Here is a 20000-nt window from a genome sequence, read left to right as displayed (position 1 = left end):
GCATATTTTGACAATATCTTGATCTATTTCCCAAGTAAAGAAACACACATCCACCATGCCAGAAAGGTCCTTGCCTGGCTCTTGGAGAACCAACTCTACGTTAAAGGGGAGAAAAGTTTCAGACGCGCTCATGTTTAAGATATATCATCACCCTAGAAAGGGTATTTATGGACCAAGGAAGGGTCACAGCCGTTACAAACTATCCTGTTCCAACCACTATTTAGGAACTACAAAGATTCTTAGGGTTTGCAAACTTTTAGTTTCAGCACCATTGCCTCACCCGTAATCTCTCTGCTTAAGAAAGGACCCAAGACACTTCACTGGAACCCCTCAGAAAACCAAGCATTCTTAATTGTTCTTAAGAATCCCATTCTAAAACACCCTGATCCTTCCAAGCCTTTCATAGTGGAGGTGGATGCCTCTGAAACAGGGTTGGGGGGCCATCCTGTCGCAGAGGTTTGGAGAGAAACCCAAGCGCAACCCCGTGGCCTTCTTTTCCAGGAAGCTATCCCCAGCCAAATGCAACTAAGACAATATCAACAGAGAAGTCCTTGCCATGAAATTGGCCCTGGAGGAATGCTGCCACTGGTTCGGGGGGCCCCTCATCCATTCTCAATTTTTACAGACCACAAGAACTTAAGAGTATATTCAAGAGTATATTCAGTGAATATCCTGAACTCTCGCCAAGCACAATGCGCCCTATTTTTTTTAAAAAAAATTTAGTTTACCATCTCCTACAGACTGGGCTCCAGGAATACAAAAGCTGACTCTCTCTGCCATCCCTATCCAGCTCCTCCCTGAGAAACCACCGAGGAGTATATCCTACCACAATCACACTTTGTAGGGACTATAACCTGGGACAGTGATTGAGAGATAGAGAAAACACCAGAGGTGAGAGTTCCTGCACAATGCCCAGCAGACAATAAATATGTGCTTTCTCACCTGAGAGACAAACTGATCACATGTGCTCTCATCTCCCCAGCTACTCGATACCCCAGCATTCACAGAACACACGAATTCCTTCAGTGTAAATGCTGGTGGCCCCATATGCTACAAGATATCCATAGGTTTATCTCATCATGCTCTTCATGTGCCCAAGCCAAAGAACCCTGAACCCTGCCCCTGGGTAAGCTATACCCCTTGCCCATGCCACAGTGACCATGGTCACATATAGCCATTAACTTTGTCAGTGACCTCCCCATGATTCAGAACAACACAGTCATTATGGTAATAGTAGACCATTTTTCCAAGTTCCTCCTTGGACTCCCTTCAACCTTCAAGACTGCAAAGCTTATCTTTAACCATGTGTTCAGGTACTTTGGCATCCCGGAGGACATTGCGAGTGACCGGGGAGCCCAATTCATGTCCCAAGTATGGGTAGGATTCATCAAAAAACTGGGGATTTCTGTCAGCCTAACTTACAGGTACCATCCCAAAGCCAACAGCCAGGTCAAGAGATCAGCTGATTCCTGAGGATGTTGGATGCCAACAATCAGGATGACTGGACACGATACCTTCCATGGGCAGAGTACATCCAAAATTCTCTGCCCAGCACTTTGCTAGTAAATTCACCTCATTCGAATGTATCCTTGGCTATAAACCCCCTCTATTCCTGTGGAACGCCAACCCAACAGACTCACCAACTGTCAACAACTGGCTTAGGCAGAGTGAGGAGGTATGGGAAATGGCACAACAGCACCTCAAACACACTGCCCAAGTAACTAACAAATTTGGTGACTGGCGCTGGGGGGAAACTCATCACTACAAGCCAGGCGATCGGGTATGGCTGTCCACCAATGACATCCGTGTCACCCTAGGGTGCAGGAAGCTGTCACACCACTACATCAGTCTGTTCAAGATCTTCCAGATAATCAATGAGGTAACCTACAAACTTGACCTCCACCATTTGCAGGGTAAAGCCAGTCACACCAGGTCCCCTCACCAAAGGCATCCCTCCTTCTTCATCCCTAGCACCCCTTGACATTGAGGGAGAACCAGCTTATGCAATCAGAGAAATCCTTAACACTCACAGAGAGGAGGGAAAACTCCAATATTTTGTCGAGAGTGTGGCCAAACAAGAAGAAAGATGGTAGGTTCCAGCCCACAATGTCCTGACCCACTGCTGTGTCAAGAGTTTCATACTTGCCACCCTGATCGTGTGTCCAAGAGCCAGGGGAAGGATTAGGAAATGCCTTGCTCCCAGAAGTAGTGTTACATGGGAAGGGGGGTTGTAGATTGGACAGTACAACTCCCAGAACACAATGCAGCCTACAAACATGGCCACCACAGACTACCCAAACCCAGCACTCATGAACTCTCTCACGTTCAAGCTCACTGTCCTTCCAATCACACACACCTGAATCCAATCACTCACAATCACACGCACAGTATATAAGGAGTCCTAGTCCACACACTCACTGTGAAGTATACGAGGTGTGTATTTATTATCAGTCATTACTAAGCCATTGTATTTTGTAATTCTGACACCCTGGTTTTGATATTGTTTCTGGTTCTTCTGGTTTTGATTCCTGTTTTGCCTAGTCTATGCTGTTTGCTCATCCCCTGACCATTGCTTGTTTTTTGATACTGAGTTTGTCTTATGATTTAGATTTGTCTGCCAGCTTTATAAACAAAGTGTTTTTTACCTGCATTTGTGTCTGCCCCTGCCATCTGACAGTTTTATATGAAACAATCCATGCTTGCTTTATAGAAATTAAAAATATAAAAAAGAAAAAACTTTTTTTCAATTTCTTATTCCAAAAAACATGGATGGAATGGATGAGACATGGATTCTCTATCCGCCCAAAACAAAGAAATCACCCGCTGCTCCTCATTATACTTATCATCATATTAGACATACACCTGTTGTCAGTGACACCAATAAATACTGTGAAGTACATGAAGTATATGCAGATCACGACATTCGCTGTTTCACATGTGTATAAAGCTCCAGCTGTTCACATCACAGTGTTTCCACTTTTCTGAGTCACTTCACCAACAGACCGCTGTTCTGGAGCTGCAAACAGTCTCTCAGTCTGAATGGAAAACAGCACATAGCCGTTCATCCACATCACATTTCCCTCCTTTCATCTCTGTCCTGCTGCATTAACAGGAGAAATTTCTTCCACAGCCTTTTCTCCTCCAGTCCACAGCCGCCTCACTACCTTCCATTTCATTAAGGAAAAAATGAATCAGACTGAGGCTCGGGCAGCTTGCAGAGAAAATTACACCGACCTCGTCACTCTGTACTCTGATGAAGACAACACTATAATGGCTAAACTGGTGATAAAGGCTGGTATCAGTTACGGCTGGATCGGTCTCTGTCGCGGTCAGTTCAGTGAGAAATGGTCTAATGGTGATCCTGTAACATTCAGAAATCTGGCAGGGGATTGTGGGACATCGAGCTGCTGTGCTGCTATGAAACCTGATGGTTCATGGGAAAGTGCTCAGTGCACAGGGACGAGATATTTCATGTGCTATGAACAAGGTAACTCAAGGTTATTTGAGAATTCATTACAGTTTAACTACTAAATACAAAATGCAATATATAAAAATATGAATTTCTTATTTTTGCACCTTCCACAGCTGCTTCTTCTCAGACTCCTAATTATCATCTAATCCTTGAGAGTAAGACCTGGTATGAAGCTCAGCGTTACTGCAGGGGGAAATACACTGACCTGGTCAGCATCAGAGATCAGCAGCAAAATGAAGAGGTGAAGATTAAAGGGTTAAACAGCAGCACGTCCTTCTGGATCGGCCTGCTGCGTGATGACTGGCAGTGGACTGATGGAGGAAACTCCACCTACAGAAACTGGTGGATTGGTGAACCTCAGCAATCATCACCACCAACTGACTGTGCAATACTGAGTGGAGGAAAATGGTTTTCATGGTCATGCACTGATCTGAATCCTGCTCTGTGCTACAGCAGTAAGTGTTGACTTTCCAAACAGTAAAATCGTCTCAGCAATCTTCTGTATAATGACTAGAACACAGCTGGTGTGAGTCTCTGTCTCTGATATCACTCTAAACCATCCTCCTCCTTTTGGGTTTTTCTGTCTCTATCAGCTTCCATCCATGTGAGTGATGTGGCTCTGAGCTGGGAGAAAGCGCTGGATTACTGTCATGAAGGGAACAGGGCTGGAATTCTGAACATCGATTCTGAAGCTGAACAGAAAGAGGTAGCATCTGAGCTCAGGAGGAGGCGTGTCTCTGAGCCTGTGTGGGTGGGGCTTAGACAGAGCCGTCTCTTCGGGTTCTGGATTTGGGCCAATGGGAAGGCTGTGTTTCCGTATTCCAACTGGGATGAAGGGAAACAGCCTGAGCATCAGCTCTCTCAGCACTGTGGCGCCGTCGTTCCACAGAAACACTACAGATGGAAAGATATGGACTGTCAGTCTCACTATAAAGCTCTGTGTCACATCAAATGTTCTCCATGAACCTCCACCCAACCACACACACGCACACACACACACACACACGCACACACACACTGAGACATTTAGAAAGTACAGTGACACACACTGTCTTAGAAACAATGGGGTTAGGGGTTCTTTGCTTCTCAGAGTTCCCCTGTGAGGAACAACCAAAGACACGAAAGTATTCAGGAGGGGAGAGAGAGAGAGAGAGAGAGAACTGGTGAGGGAGTGACTGTTTATCGCAGCTATAATGTCAGTGAGACCAGGACCTAACATGTCTCTCAGACTTTCCTCAACATTAAATCTAACTATAAACTGTTAAAATGTGCGACATATCGTTCAGTAATAAATAAACAGTGTAAATGAGGGTAAATCTCTGTGGTGTAAGTGGAATGACACACTCCAGTTCCTGCTGTTAAATGAAAGTAATCCACTTTGGGGGCTAAGGCCACTCACCTTCCCCTTTGTGGATTATTTTCATTTAACAGCACAGTCCGGAGTGTGTTATTCCTTACTTAAAACCTGTACTGGAACTGAGCCTTAACGTGCATGATGACTTTATTAAAGCTTTTACAAATCCGCATTCAGGTTGGACTCACATCTTTTTACCTGGAGATTAATAATAAAAGTCATTCCTTATTTTTATATTTTTATATTTCCTGTACTATTTAAATAAAGTTTCACAGCATGAGTATAAATGCGGATTATTTCCTCAGCAGAGAGCCAACATGCGGGAAATGAAGTCATGGAGGAAACAGAAGCTGCAGCACAAACCACATGCAAATGTTTCTGTATGAAAGCAGAAGAAGGAGAGAGATGGTGTGTGGATCATAAACACAGAGGGATTTACATAATGTAACACAACTGAAGGTTGTCACATCACACACGTATTCACTTATGGATTATTTTAGTAACTTCAACCCAAAATTTCATGTCCATTCGTCCATTCGTTCAGAAAAAAGTTCAGAAAAGCAGCACATTAAAGACACCATTCCATTCTCAATGCTAACACACAAACTTCACCTGATTTACACACAAACAGCTTCATCACCTAATAAACAAGCTTTAGATTTAAACTATTCAAGCTGTTTCCATGTTAACTCCTGACACGTTACAATCATGAAGGAGGAACGTGTGTGTGTGTGTGTGTGTGTGTGTGTGTGTGTGTGTGTGTGTGTATAAAGTGTGTGTGAAAGCAGAAAGCACCTTATTCAAATATAAATACAGTCCATATAGGCCACATTCCTTCTAGCAAACTGATTCAGTCTGATTTACTGCTTTGTTCTGACTTTAAACAGGGTCATGGGTCATTATTAGGCCTTGTGTCTGGGTGTGAAACAGGGCTGTGATGATATTTCCACATTACAGTACAGCTCGAAATGCATTGTTCTATCTGACGCCACTTACGCTCCTCATTAAACATTACAATATAAAATGTATAACAGAAATCTCTAAAGTCTTGTTGATTAGTGCTGGAACACCTGTGTGATATCACACTGCATAAACGTCAGGTGTGTGATGCTGATTATATCAGTATGACAGTGTATAATGATCAGGAAATGGAAAATATAGTCACAGTGTAAACGTTACGATACGCTGCTATTAAAGATGATTTGCAGGTGAAATGAGCTGCAGGAAGTTTAAAGATCTTTATAAAGAGTGTAAATGAGAGAAAGTGGTGTTTCTACATTCTAATAAACTGCTGAAGGTTCAGAGTGATTCCTCTTCACAAATCCACTTTAAACAATATTCTACGCTTTCCACTTTACACACTGACTCGACTCTCACACTCACACTGTTATCTGGAGTTTAATGTTGATTTCTTCAAAACAGGAAGATTTAAACCGTCATGTTGCTTTGGGTTGGATTATTATCATATCAGGAATTTATTATATCATTGTACCAGAGTGTGAGATATAATACTTTCATAAACTACATATTGATATACAGTGCATTTATTATGCGTAATTTATTGATTTGCTGTCTTTAAACTCTTACTGATAAAGATAATGAGTTTATAATGTTATAATACACGACCTGTGTTATACATAAATCACATTATACACATATTTCAGGCTTTTTTCATCCTCTTGTTATATTTATCTTCATGTGTAATGAGAGTATATGAGCAGTTCCTCTTTTAACAAGTAATCATTAGTACACTCGGATGATATTCATGGTGATATTTGAGTTTAATCATTAATCCTGCGAGTCCGCAGTGGCCATAACGCCTCTCACCATGACACAGGAGCGCTTCAGCTCATTTACCTGAGGAAGGTTACAACTTTTTTCCTTTTTTCTGTTAATGACACACACGTATTAGCTCATCAGCTCCTGTTCACCCTGAACACGTGATGATTTGGATGTTAAAGGGGTTTGATCTGAACATTAAGACTCCATTCAGCAGCGAGCACCTCATCAGGTAAGACTGCAGCACTTTACCTGGATCTGTTCACCTGATCACTTTCTCATATCACTGATTAGTTATTGGCAAATTCACACCCTGTTGATAGCAGTCGTGTGTTATTGTAATGTGTCTATAAACTTAACAGCCAAGTCAAATCCCTGGTGTACACTAGTGTACCTGGTCAGTAAAGCATTATTATTATTATTATTATTATTATTATCATTGTTGTTATTATTATTATGAACTGATGTTGGACTTTAAACACACAGCACATCACCTCAGCACTGGCGTCACCATGGTAACCGTGTCAGTCGTGTTCCTCCTGCTTTCAGGTAAATACTGAATTCTAATTGATAAGCATTATTAAAATATTTAATTTGTAGAGACTGGAGTATATTTTGAAATGTGAAGATATTCAGGACAAAAGTTTGATCATTTTAAACAGTGTGTGTATGTGTGTGTGTGTGTGTGTGTGTGTGTGATGATGATGATGTGTTTACAGTATGAAAGATCCTGACATGTTGTAATAAATGAACTCTTTCCTACTGAGTGTCAGAGATCAGAGGCTTATTGTTGTTGTATTAATCCATAAAACTGACAGAAACCATAAAGCCAGTGGCCGTGATGATGCCTTCAGGATGATATTTGCGTAACCGTTCACTGCATGAGTGAGTTTGGTAGATCAGCACAGAGGAGCATGGACAAAAACATCACAAGCGAACCATTAATAATGGAAAAGTATTGAAAACGTTAAATCATTTTTAATTAGAATTTTGAATTAGAATTACAGGTGTATGTGGCGAAAATGACCACATTTATTATTTCCACTTAGCTCTATTTAAGTCTTTATTTTAGTCATTTGTAACTTTTAAAGAAAATACAGTAGAAATGTGTTTATTTTCTGTTTAATAATGACAGAAGCTGCAGTTTGTCCTGCAGCACATCGAGCTTCACTCAGCAGCCACATTAAAGCTGCAGTATGTAACTTCTAGTGGTTCAGCAGTTTGGAGACGTCTCTGGTAGAAATGTGTTACTGCAGCTCATGGAGGAGTGTTGTGTAAAACCAGTGTGTGTGTGTGTGTGTGTGTGTGTGTGTGTGTGTGTGTGTGTGTGTGTGTTACACTGGAGCATCTTCATTCTTCATGTGAACCTGATGATGATGCTGCGATCCGGGACGCGGTGTCTATCAAAGGTGTAAAAACCGGAAGTGACAGCACGCGCATTAACGGACTAAACCTTTGATTGTGATGATCAGACATTGGTGTGTGTTTTATTCATATAAATCTGAGCAACTACAGACCTCCATAATCATCATCATTGTGTGTGTGTGTGTGTGTGTGTGTGTGTGTGTGTGTGTGGGTGTGTGTGTGTGTGTGTGTGTGTGTGTGTGTGTGTTAAGGCTGTCAGAATGAAAACACAGACACATTTACATGTTATATATTTGCAAGTAAAATTCATATCTGCTGCCCCAACTACTGCTCCACCTACTGCTCCACCTACTGCAACACCTACTGCCCCACCTACTGCACCACTTACTGCTCTACCTACTGCACCACTTACTGCCCCACCTACTGCACCACTTACTGCCCCACCTACTGCAACACCTACTGCTCCACTTACTGCAACACCTACTGCACGACTTACTGCTCCACCTACTGCAACACCTACTGCAACACCTACTGCAACACCTACTGCAACACTTACTGCTCCACCTACTGCAACACCTACTGCAACACTTACTACTCCACCTACTGCTCCACCTACTGCACCACCTACTGCTCCACCTACTGCAACACCTACTGCAACACCTACTGCCCCACCTACTGCACCACCTACTGCACCACTTACTGCTCCACCTACTGCAACACCTACTGCAACACCTACTGCCCCACCTACTGCACCACCTACTGCTCCACCTACTGCACCACTTACTGCTCTACCTACTGCACCACTTACTGCCCCACCTACTGCACCACTTACTGCTCTACCTACTGCACCACTTACTGCCCCACCTACTGCACCACTTACTGCTCTACCTACTGCACCACTTACTGCCCCACCTACTGCACCACTTACTGCTCTACCTACTGCACCACTTACTGCAACACCTACTGCAACACCTACTGCAACACTTACTGCCCCACCTACTGCAACACCTACTGCAACACTTACTGCTCCACCTACTGCTCCACCTACTGCACCACCTACTGCTCCACCTACTGCAACACCTACTGCTCCACCTACTGCTCCACCTACTGCCCCACCTACTGCCCCACCTACTGCAACACCTACTGCTCCACCTACTGCACCACCCACTGCTCCACTTACTGCAACACCTACTGCAACACCTACTGCTCCACCTACTGCAACACCTACTGCAACACTTACTGCCCCACCTACTGCTCCACCTATTGCACCACCTACTGCACCACCTACTGCCCCACCTACTGCAACACCTACTGCTCCACCTACTGCTCCACCTACTGCACCACCTACTGCCCCACCTACTGCAACACCTACTGCTCCACCTACTGCACCACCCACTGCTCCACTTACTGCAACACCTACTGCAACACCTACTGCTCCACCTACTGCAACACCTACTGCAACACTTACTGCCCCACCTACTGCTCCACCTATTGCACCACCTACTGCACCACCTACTGCCCCACCTACTGCAACACCTACTGCTCCACCTACTGCACCACCTACTGCCCCACCTACTGCAACACCTACTGCTCCACCTACTGCAGCCCCACCTACTGCAACACCTACTGCTTCACCTACTGCAACACCTACTGCACCACCCACTGCAACACCTACTGCACCACTTACTGCAACACCTACTGCACGACTTACTGCAACACCTACTGCTCCACCTACTGCACCACCTACTGCCCCACCTACTGCACCACCTACTGCTCCACCTACTGCAGCCCCACCTACTGCAACACCTACTGCTCCACCTACTGCAACACCTACTGCTCCACCTACTGCTCCACCTACTGCAACACTTACTGCTCCACCTACTGCTCCACCTACTGCACCACCTACTGCCCCACCTACTGCAACACCTACTGCTCCACCTACTGCACCACCCACTGCTCCACTTACTGCAACACCTACTGCAACACCTACTGCTCCACCTACTGCAACACTTACTGCCCCACGTACTGCTCCACCTATTGCACCACCTACTGCTCCACCTATTGCACCACCTACTGCAACACTTACTGCCCCACCTACTGCCCCACCTACTGCAACACCTACTGCTCCACCTACTGCACCACCTACTGCCCCACCTACTGCAACACCTACTGCTCCACCTACTGCAGCCCCACCTACTGCAACACCTACTGCTTCACCTACTGCAACACCTACTGCACCACCCACTGCAACACCTACTGCACCACTTACTGCAACACCTACTGCACGACTTACTGCAACACCTACTGCTCCACCTACTGCACCACCTACTGCTCCACCTACTGCAGCCCCACCTACTGCAACACCTACTGCTCCACCTACTGCAACACCTACTGTACCACTTACTGCTGTACCTACTGCACCACCTACTGCAACACCTACTGCAACACTTACTGCAACACCTACTGCAACACCTACTGCTCCACCTACTGCCCGACTTACTGCATCACCTACTGCTCCACCTACTGCCCCACTTACTGCATCACTTACTGCTCCACCTACTGCACCACCTACTGCCCCACCTACTGCTCGACCTACTGCTCCACCTACTGCATCACCTATTGCAACACCTACTGCACCACTTACTGCTCCACCTACTGCTCCACCTACTGCATCACCTACTGCTCCACCTACTGCTCCACCTACTGCCCCACCTACTGCATCACTTACTGCCCCACCTACTGCTCCACCTACTGCTCCACTTACTGCTCCACCTACTGCAACACCTACTGCATCACCTACTGCTCCACCTACTGCCCGACTTACTGCATCACCTACTGCTCCACCTATTGCCCCACTTACTGCATCACTTACTGCTCCACCTACTGCACCACCTACTGCCCCACCTACTGCTCGACCTACTGCTCCACCTACTGCATCACCTATTGCAACACCTACTGCACCACTTACTGCATCACTTACTGCTCCACCTACTGCACCACTTACTGCTCCACCTACTGCTCCACCTACTGCATCACCTACTGCTCCACCTACTGCTCCACCTACTGCCCCACCTACTGCATCACTTACTGCCCCACCTACTGCTCCACCTACTGCTCCACTTACTGCTCCACCTACTGCATCACTTACTGCCCCACCTACTGCTCCACCTACTGCAACACCTACTGCATCACCTACTGCACCACCTACTGCAACACCTACTGCACCACTTACTGCATCACCTACTGCTCCACCTACTGCCCCACCTACTGCATCACCTACTGCTCCACCTATTGCTCCTCCTACTGCCCGACTTACTGCATCACCTACTGCTCCACCTACTGCCCCACTTACTGCATCACTTACTGCTCCACCTACTGCACCACCTACTGCCCCACCTACTGCTCAACCTACTGCTCCACCTACTGCCCCACCTACTGCATCACCTACTGCACCACTTACTGCTCCACCTACTGCAACACCTACTGCACCACTTACTGCACCACCTACTGCCCCACCTACTGCTCCACATACTGCCTGACCTACTGCACCACTTACTGCACCACCTACTGCTCTACCTACTGCCCCACTTACTGCACCACCTACTGCTCCACCTACTGCTCCACCTACTGCAACACGTACTGCCCAACCTACTGCCCCACCTACTGCTCCACCTACTGCCCGACCTACTGCACCACTTACTGCACCACCTACTGCTCCACCTACTGCTCCACCTACTGCTCCACCTACTGCATCACCTACTGCCCCACCTACTGCAACACCTACTGAACCATCTACTGCTCCACTTACTGCATCACCTACTGCCACACCTACTGCTCCACCTACTGCCCCACCTACTGCACCACCTACTGCTCCACCTACTGCATCACCTACTGCTCCACCTACTGCACCACCTACTGCCCCACTTACTGCACCACCTACTGCCCCACTTACTGCACCACCTACTGCTCCACCTACTGCTCCACCTACTGCAACACGTACTGCCCAACCTACTGCCCCACCTACTGCTCCACCTACTGCTCCACCTACTGCCCCACCTACTGCTCCACCTACTGCACCACCTACTGCACCACTTACTGCATCACCTACTGCAACACCTACTGCAGCACCTACCGCATCACCTACTGCACGACCTACTGCAGCACTTACTGCACCACCTACTGCTCCACCTACTGCAGCATCTACTGCATCACCTACTGTCCCACCTACTGCACCACTTACTGCACCACTTACTGCTCCACTTACTTCCCCACCTACTGCTCCACCTACTGCAGCATCTACTGCATCACCTACTGCTCCACCTACTGCCCCACTTACTGCATCACCTACTGCTCCACTTACTTCCCCACCTACTGCATCACCTACTGCCCCACCTACTGCAACACCTACTGCCCCACTTACTGCATCACCTACTGCTCCACTTATTTCCCCACCTACTGCCCCACCTACTGCAACACCTACTGCCCCACCTACTGCAACACCTACTGCACCACCTACTGCATCACCTACTGCAGCACCTACTGCTCCACCTAGTGCCCCACCTACTGCTCCACCTACTGCTCCACCTATTGCCCGACCTACTGCTCCACCTACTGCATCACCTACTGCACCACCTACTGCACCACCTACTCTACCACTTACTGCACCAACTACTGCACCACCTACTGCCCCACCTACTGCTCAACCTACTGCTCCACCTACTGCACCACTTACTGCACCACCTACTGCTCCACCTACTGCTCCACCTACTGCACCACCTCCTGCAGCACCTACTGCACCACCTACTGCTCAACCTACTGCTCCACCTACTGCACCACTTACTGCTCAACCTACTGCTCAACCTACTGCTCCACCTACTGCTCCACCTATTGCCCGACCTACTGCTCCACCTACTGCATCACCTACTGCACCACCTACTGCTCCACCTACTGCACCACCTACTCTACCACTTACTGCACCACCTACTGCTCCACCTACTGCACCACTTACTGCCCCACCTACTGCACCACTTACTGCTCCACCTACTGCTCCACCTACTGCACCACTTACTGCAACACCTACTGCAACACCTACTGCACCACTTACTCCTCCACCTACTGCCCCACTTACTGCAACACCTACTCCTCCACCTACTGCCCCACCTACTGCACCACTTACTGCAACACCTACTGCTCTACCTACTGCCCCACCTACTGCACCACTTACTGCATCACCTACTGCACCACCTACTGCCCCACCTACTGCAACACCTACTGCTCCACCTACTGCACCACCCACTGCTCCACCTACTGCACCACCTACTGCAACACCTACTGCTCCACCTACTGCACCACTTACTGCATCACTTACTGCTCCACCTACTGCACCACCTACTGCAACACCTACTGCTTGACCTACTGCTCCACCTATTGCACCACCTACCGCAACACCTACCGCATCACCTACCGCACTACTTACTGCAAACCCTACTGCACCACTTACTGCTCCACCTACTGCTCCACCTACTGCACTACTTCCTGCAGCACCTACTGCAGCATCTACTGCACCACCTACTGTCCCACCTACTGTACCACTTACTGCACCACTTACTGCACCACCTACTGCACCACCTACTGCCCCACCTACTGCACCACTTACTGCAACACCTACTGCACCACCTACTGCTCCACCTACTGCACTACTTACTGCAAACCCTACTGCACCACCTACTGCAGCACTTACTGCACTACTTACTGCAGCACCTACTGCAGCATCTACTGCACCACCTACTGCCCCACCTACTGCATTATGTACATTTATGTTAATATTAAATGAGTGTATACTGTATACAGTACATACGTTATTGTGGATATTCCATGGACTGACCTTCTAGTAGAGGTTCAAGTCAAAAACACTACATGACTAATTAAAATAGGAGATTTTTAATATTTTTTATTTTATTAAATGTTAAACCTAGGTATCAAAAACAGCCAAAAATAGGCACACATAATCTGAGAGTTATAGTTATATAAGTTTACTGAATGGGTGGCAAGTAGCTGTCCATGTGACTCTCACTCTCACAGTTTACACATAATGAGCCGTTCATCCACATCACATTTCCCTCCTTTCATCTCTGTCCTGCTGCATTAACAGGAGAAATTTCTTCCACAGCCTTTTCTCCTCCAGTCCACAGCCGCCTCACTACCTTCCATTTCATTCCGGTTGAAATGAATCAGACTGAGGCTCGGGCAGCTTGCAGAGAAAATTACATCGACCTTGTCACTCTGTACTCTGATGAAGACAACACTGAACTGTATAATATGATGATGAAGGCTGCTGATGACGCAGGATGGATCGGTCTCTATCGCAATGATTCCAGTGAGAAATGGTCTAATGGTGATCCTGTAACATTCAGAAATCTGGCAGGGGATTGTGGGACATCGAGCTGCTGTGCTGCTGTGAAGGCTGATGGTTCATGGGAAAGTCTTCAGTGCACAGGGACGAGATATTTCATGTGCTATGAACAAGGTAACTTCTGACTTTATATACATATTTTAATGTATGTTTTTATATATTTTTTAAATATATTATGTTTAAGATAATCTGTCATTATTGTAAACACACAAATAAGAGGCCAGTGTTTGACAGTGTTTTTTTTGTTTGTTTGTTGTTTTCACCCCCACAGCTGCTTCTTCTCAGACTCCTAATTATCATCTAATCCGTGAGAATAAGACCTGGTTTGGTGCTCAGCGTTACTGCAGGGGGAAATACACTGACCTGGTCAGCATCAGAGATCAGCAGCAAAATGAAGAGGTGAAGATTAAAGGGTTAAACAGCAGCACGCCCTTCTGGATCGGCCTGCTGCGTGATGACTGGCAGTGGACTGATGGAGGAAACTCCACCTACAGAAACTGGGCGAGTGGTCAACCTTTATCATCACCATACAACTGTGTAAAACTGTTTGCAAGGGAATGGTATTCAGTGCCATGCAGTAATGTTCAATACCCTCTGTGCTACAACAGTAAGTGTTGACGTTCCAAACAGTAAAATCGTCTCAGCAATCTTCTGTATAATGACTAGAACACAGCTGGTGTGAGTCTCTGTCTCTGATATCACTCTAAACCATCCTCCTCCTTTTGGGTTTTTCTGTCTCTATCAGCTTCCATCCATGTGAGTGATGTGGCTCTGAGCTGGGAGAAAGCGCTGGATTACTGTCATGAAGGGAACAGGGCTGGAATTCTGAACATCGATTCTGAAGCTGAACAGAAAGAGGTAGCATCTGAGCTCAGGAGGAGGCGTGTCTCTGAGCCTGTGTGGGTGGGGCTTAGACAGAGCCGTCTCTTCGGGTTCTGGATTTGGGCCAATGGGAAGGCTGTGTTTCCGTATTCCAACTGGGATGAAGGGAAACAGCCCGAGCATCAGCTCTCTCAGCACTGCGGCGCCGTCGTTCCACAGAAACACTACAGATGGAAAGATATGAACTGTCAGTCTCACTATAAAGCTCTGTGTCACATCAAATGTTCTCCATGAACCTCTATACATTCATTTTACTTTAAAATTTACTTTAACTCTTTACCTTAAACAGAATTTCACCAAATCTGAAATACTGTCTAATAGCACTGTTTTTCTTTTAACATTTGAATGCGTTGCTTAAGGAGTTTAAAACTTAATTTAAACAATTAAATAAATTATTAAACTTAATTCCTCAAGCTCAGAGATTACATGGTTATTCGTCAGTCTTGCATTTTTTATTTAAATATATCTATAGTAATAAAAATACTAATTTCTGTAATTGTATTTCTCATTTCAGTTTGAGTTATTACACTTATAGCTGTAACATTTATATTTATAACCATTTTAAACAATATATATTCAATTAATCTAAATATTAAAATCACATAGGCTTGGATTGTGGGTTTATAATCATCTTATTTTGAACCACTGTTATTTTTCTTTCTTAAAAATTATTTCATTCTGTAATAATCACATTTTATTGAAATAAATATTCTGAAACATATTTTTGAATATTTTTAATAAATGTTCAGTAGTAAACAGCTAAAGCTAATCAGCTCATATTGATATAATGGCTTTTAGAATTTTAGAATCACAAAAACTATTTACACTTAAACTCCACCTACAAACATCACATCATACTCCTTTAACCCAAATATTCAGTCTGCCCTGGCTAGCATTAAATTAAATACTGCTCTTTTCTCTATATATGCTACCTCTGGGCAAAATTACTCATAAACATGGTATTAGCTTCCACTGTTACGCTGATGACACACAGTTGTATGTTTCAGCAAAGCCAGATGACAGACACCAGCTTAATAAAGTTGAGGAATGTGTAAAAGACATTAGAAACTGGATGCTTATTAACTTTCTCTTACTTAATCCTGACAAGACAGAAGTACTTGTACTAGGACCACATGCAGCTAGAAGTAAGCTTTCTGATTACATAATAACTCTGGATGGCCTTTCTGTTTCATCACGTGCAGCAGTAAAAGACCTTGGTGTGATTATCGACTCTAGTCTTTCTTTTGAAGCTCATGTAGATAATATCACTAGGATCGATTTCTTTCATCTCAGAAATATTGCTAAAATAAGAAATATATTGTCAATACACGATGCAGAAAAATTAGTTCATGCTTTTGTTACCTCTAGGTTGGATTATTGTAATGCCTTACTGTCTGGATGTTCTAGTAGGAGCATAAACAAGCTCCAGTTAGTCCAGAATGCAGCAGCGAGAGTCCTTACTAGAACCAGAAGATATGACCACATCACCCCTATCTTATCCACACTGCATTGGCTCCCAATCAAATTTCATATTGATTATAAAATACTACTATTGACCTATAAAGCACTAAATGGTCTCGCGCCACAGTACCTGAGTGAACTTTTGGTCTTTTATGATCCTTCATGTCTACTTCGATCAAAAGTTGAAGGCTATTTGATGGTACCTCAAATTTCTCTTACAAAGCCCCACAGTTATGGAACAGCCTTCCACTTAGTGTTCGGGGCTCAGACACAGTCTCAGTGTTTAAGTCTCGGCTGAAAACATATTTATTTAGTCAAGCCTTTAGTGAAGTTTTTTCTTAAGGGGCAGGTCTGGAGGTTTCACAGGCATAGAGTGTTGTGGTGAACTGGGATGTTTGGACACTCTCACGCGTTCACTCAGGTTTGTCGACGGTGGAATGATTTATAATCGCTCTATCGGGTGTCACTCAGATGAGGATGGGTTCCTGAGTCTGGTTTCTTCCTCATATCATCTCAGGGAGTTCTTCCTCACCACCATCACCTCTGACTCGCTGATTAGGGATAAATTCACATATTTACAATGTATATGGAATGTATTTATTTCTGTAGAGCTGTTTGTGACAATGTCCATTGTTAAAAGCGCTATACAAATTAAACTGAAACTATTATTGCTAGTTAAACAGATTTCATATAATTTAATAAAAAGTTGTGTACTGATAGAATCCTTATCAATACGAAGATGTTTCTAGATTCACTGGCAATAAAAACTTTATGGAACATTGTGAATAATTTTGTAGTTCTCTATCTCACTGTTTACAGAAACACAACACTCAAGAAATTTAACCAAAAAACATGAAACATCAGTCCTAACTTAGAACATCAGGTTGGAGCACCAGGAATATTTCCCTCAGGTGTGTTTGTTATTTACTGAGTAAAATGTGTAATGAGCAGAAAATTAGCTTCCACAACACTGGAGCGTTAAAGTGGCACCAAACGCAGTGACCCTCAAACATGTGATCTGCAGACGATGGGAAACGTAGCGGGGTTCGGTCTCTTCTTAATGATTTACCGAAAACATACCAGAGAGAAACAACAGGTAGTTAACTAAAATTTGTGAACAGAACAGTGAGGAGTGTTTAGGTGTCCGATTGGGTCACGCAGCAGCTCAGAATCCTGACCACTGCAACAGCATCACGTCTTCACAATCCACTTCCCAGAGAACTCACCGTTACTCCACTCACTAATAATTAAAGATAAATAAAAGACAAACTCGGTTTTGGGGGGGTGAAAGGGGAGGAGTTTTATTATTATTTTTTTTTTTTTACCAAATTGGACAGTGCTTTAAAAACTTTACTACATATCAATTACAATAAAATGGGCTTCAAGTTTCTTTTTTTTTTCCCTCTTAAAGTGACATTTTAAAAGTTTGGGACAAATTCAAAGCCAATTATCAGGGAAAGCTGAGAGACTTTTACACACACACACAGGAAAGTGAAAAAATTAAGATAATTAATTTAAAAAAAAAAAAAACAAAAACATTACAGCGGCGTATTCAAATGCGAGTCTGCAGAGGAAAAAACTCGCTCCTGGATACACCGAGTCACTTAAATTAAAATCTACTGAAAGTGTAATCAATAAAAAAAAAGTTTTATTTTTTTGTAAAAACATGGTTCTTATTTAAAAATGGAGCTGGTGTGAGTGTAAAAGCCTGCGAAATTTTAACTACATATATATTTTTTGTTTAAAAATCTTTGCACTTAAAGCTTGTTTTCTCCTCTGCTCTGTGCGTTCTGTAAAATAAAGTCCTGTGCAGGATCACTGGCGGAGACACGGCACAGCGCAGAGGGACTTCCACACGCTACAGGCAAATATTTTCTTTCTTTTTTTCTTTTTTTTTTTAAACAAAAATAATTTCAGCATTTCAAATCAAGCCACGTCTTCTGCGTGACTTACATTCAGTGTTATTACTAAAAATACTTTCTGGCAGGTTTAAAACAACCCTGCGTTTTAATGTACAATATGCTACAAGGTTTTATACATTTCATTATTTACACGGCTCTGATGCACAAAGAGTCGTCTTCCAGCTGGCCGTTAACGCGCCGTGTGCAGGACAGGTACGCGGTGTTCAGGCATGTGCCGATAATCACATACACGGTATAATCGCGATAATCCAGTTATTACCAAAACTTATCAGGGATAAAGTAAACCTGTTGAAGAGGAAGTGATGCGATTGTATTTGTACTGACATCTAAACCTGTGATAATCCATACAGCATCAATATAATTCATTTCAAATCATTTCCAATTTTTAGGTACAGTATCATTACGAAGTTATAAGATCGGACGTGGATGTGATGCGGCACACGCCTACACGCGTTACAGAATGCGGAAATAAGAACTGGGGGTTTCACTACACACTCACAACATGGACACACAGTGCAAGTCATAGAACGAGTCAAAAAGAGTCTAAAACTTTGGCCCCTTTTGTAAAAACGTAAACAGTTTAAATGCTACAACGCGACTTTAACGACGCGCCGCATGGCAAACAGGCGAACGGAGTCAGACAGCGAGATGATCAACACCCCTGTGTCTCGCCTCCGTACGCCTTCCTCCGCATCGTTCGCCATAAAGCTGCCGCACGCCACTGATTGCGTTCAAATCTCCTCTCTGGTGTAAATCCAGGAAACTCGACAAACGTGTGCTGACATCGCGGCTGACTGCGGTGCTGTTCCTGATGACTGCTTTAATAAGAGCGTTTAGAAGCGCTCCTTTAAACCGGCCCGAAAATAAACTGGACATGAACGGAACTCTACGCTACACCGTACACGCATAACAGCGCGCAACATCGTTTTACAGATCATCAGCACACGTACGTCTGTGACCACGTGACCAAGGGGACTCGCTGTAAGTGAAACTATAGTACTTCAGTAAACTTCAACACTTCTGATTGATGGAACAAAGCAAAACAAAGGAGATGCTGCTTATTTACACACCTTGTTGAATTTCAGCCCCCATAGTGCAGTGCGCACAGCGCCAATTATAAAAGTACAGGAGCTGAAAGCACAAGGTGTGTGTGGGCCACATTGTGAGGATAAATCTCTCTCTCACTCACACACACACACTCACACACACACACACACACACACACGCTTTCGCATTTGGTTTTCATCAAAATTTTTCTCTCCCCCAAAAACAGATTGATTTTCTCTGATGTATAAACGGAGACGAGGCTCGTGTGCGCGAGATCGCCAGGCGTGCGCGAGAAAAAGGCGTGAA

At 44.6% G+C, this 20000-nt stretch overlaps 3 protein-coding genes across 6 annotated transcripts in view; 2 read left to right on the top strand and 1 right to left on the bottom strand.

Moving 5' to 3' along the window:
- LOC117599947 (macrophage mannose receptor 1) overlaps positions 1 to 4996 on the top strand; it is an 8302-nt gene extending 3306 nt beyond the window's left edge. Inside the window, exons 3-5 of one of the 2 annotated variants that reach the window (XM_053227398.1) lie at positions 3375 to 3487; positions 3586 to 3927; positions 4066 to 4996. In XM_053227398.1, the coding sequence (XP_053083373.1) occupies positions 3375 to 3487; positions 3586 to 3927; positions 4066 to 4436 (826 nt within the window). In that variant the 3' untranslated portion in view covers positions 4437 to 4996. Of the gene's footprint in view, positions 1 to 3130; positions 3488 to 3585; positions 3928 to 4065 lie in introns of both variants that reach the window. The other variant, XM_034314594.2, reaches the window with a different exon arrangement.
- A 1839-nt stretch (positions 4997 to 6835) lies between these two features.
- LOC117599948 (macrophage mannose receptor 1-like) lies at positions 6836 to 16242 on the top strand. 2 transcript variants are annotated; one of them, XM_053227657.1, is made up of 4 exons: positions 6836 to 7154; positions 14140 to 14496; positions 14654 to 14989; positions 15128 to 16242. In XM_053227657.1, the coding sequence occupies exons 1-4, from the start codon at positions 7070 to 7072 to the stop codon at positions 15496 to 15498; spliced, it is 1149 nt and encodes a 382-aa protein (XP_053083632.1). In that variant the 5' UTR covers positions 6836 to 7069; the 3' UTR covers positions 15499 to 16242. The 2 variants fall into 2 exon arrangements, with proteins under 2 accessions (XP_053083632.1, XP_053083633.1); XM_053227658.1 differs by lacking the exon at positions 6836 to 7154 and adding an exon at positions 7932 to 8083.
- A 1832-nt stretch (positions 16243 to 18074) lies between these two features.
- Positions 18075 to 20000, bottom strand: part of pnrc2 (proline-rich nuclear receptor coactivator 2) — a 6298-nt gene continuing 4372 nt past the window's right edge. For both annotated transcript variants that reach the window (XM_053227660.1, XM_053227659.1), the window contains one exon: positions 18075 to 20000. This exon is cut by the window's right edge and continues 908 nt beyond it. The gene's annotated coding sequence lies outside the window, so the exon portion shown is untranslated.

This window comes from Pangasianodon hypophthalmus, chromosome 21 (assembly GCF_027358585.1).
Source record: "Pangasianodon hypophthalmus isolate fPanHyp1 chromosome 21, fPanHyp1.pri, whole genome shotgun sequence".
NCBI lineage: Eukaryota > Metazoa > Chordata > Actinopteri > Siluriformes > Pangasiidae > Pangasianodon > Pangasianodon hypophthalmus.
The sequence above is the reverse complement of the archived record's forward strand: the minus strand, read 5'-3'. Positions and strand labels throughout refer to the sequence as shown.

Excerpts from the sequence above, each read along its gene's own strand:
- LOC117599948 (XM_053227657.1), top strand. The coding sequence starts at position 7,070 with ATGTTGGACTTTAAACACACAGCACATCACCTCAGCACTGGCGTCACC. Across the intron at positions 7,155-14,139 it reads CGTGTTCCTCCTGCTTTCAG|CCTTTTCTCCTCCAGTCCAC; the intron begins GTAAATACTGAA and ends TTTCTTCCACAG. Across the intron at positions 14,497-14,653 it reads TTTCATGTGCTATGAACAAG|CTGCTTCTTCTCAGACTCCT; the intron begins GTAACTTCTGAC and ends TCACCCCCACAG.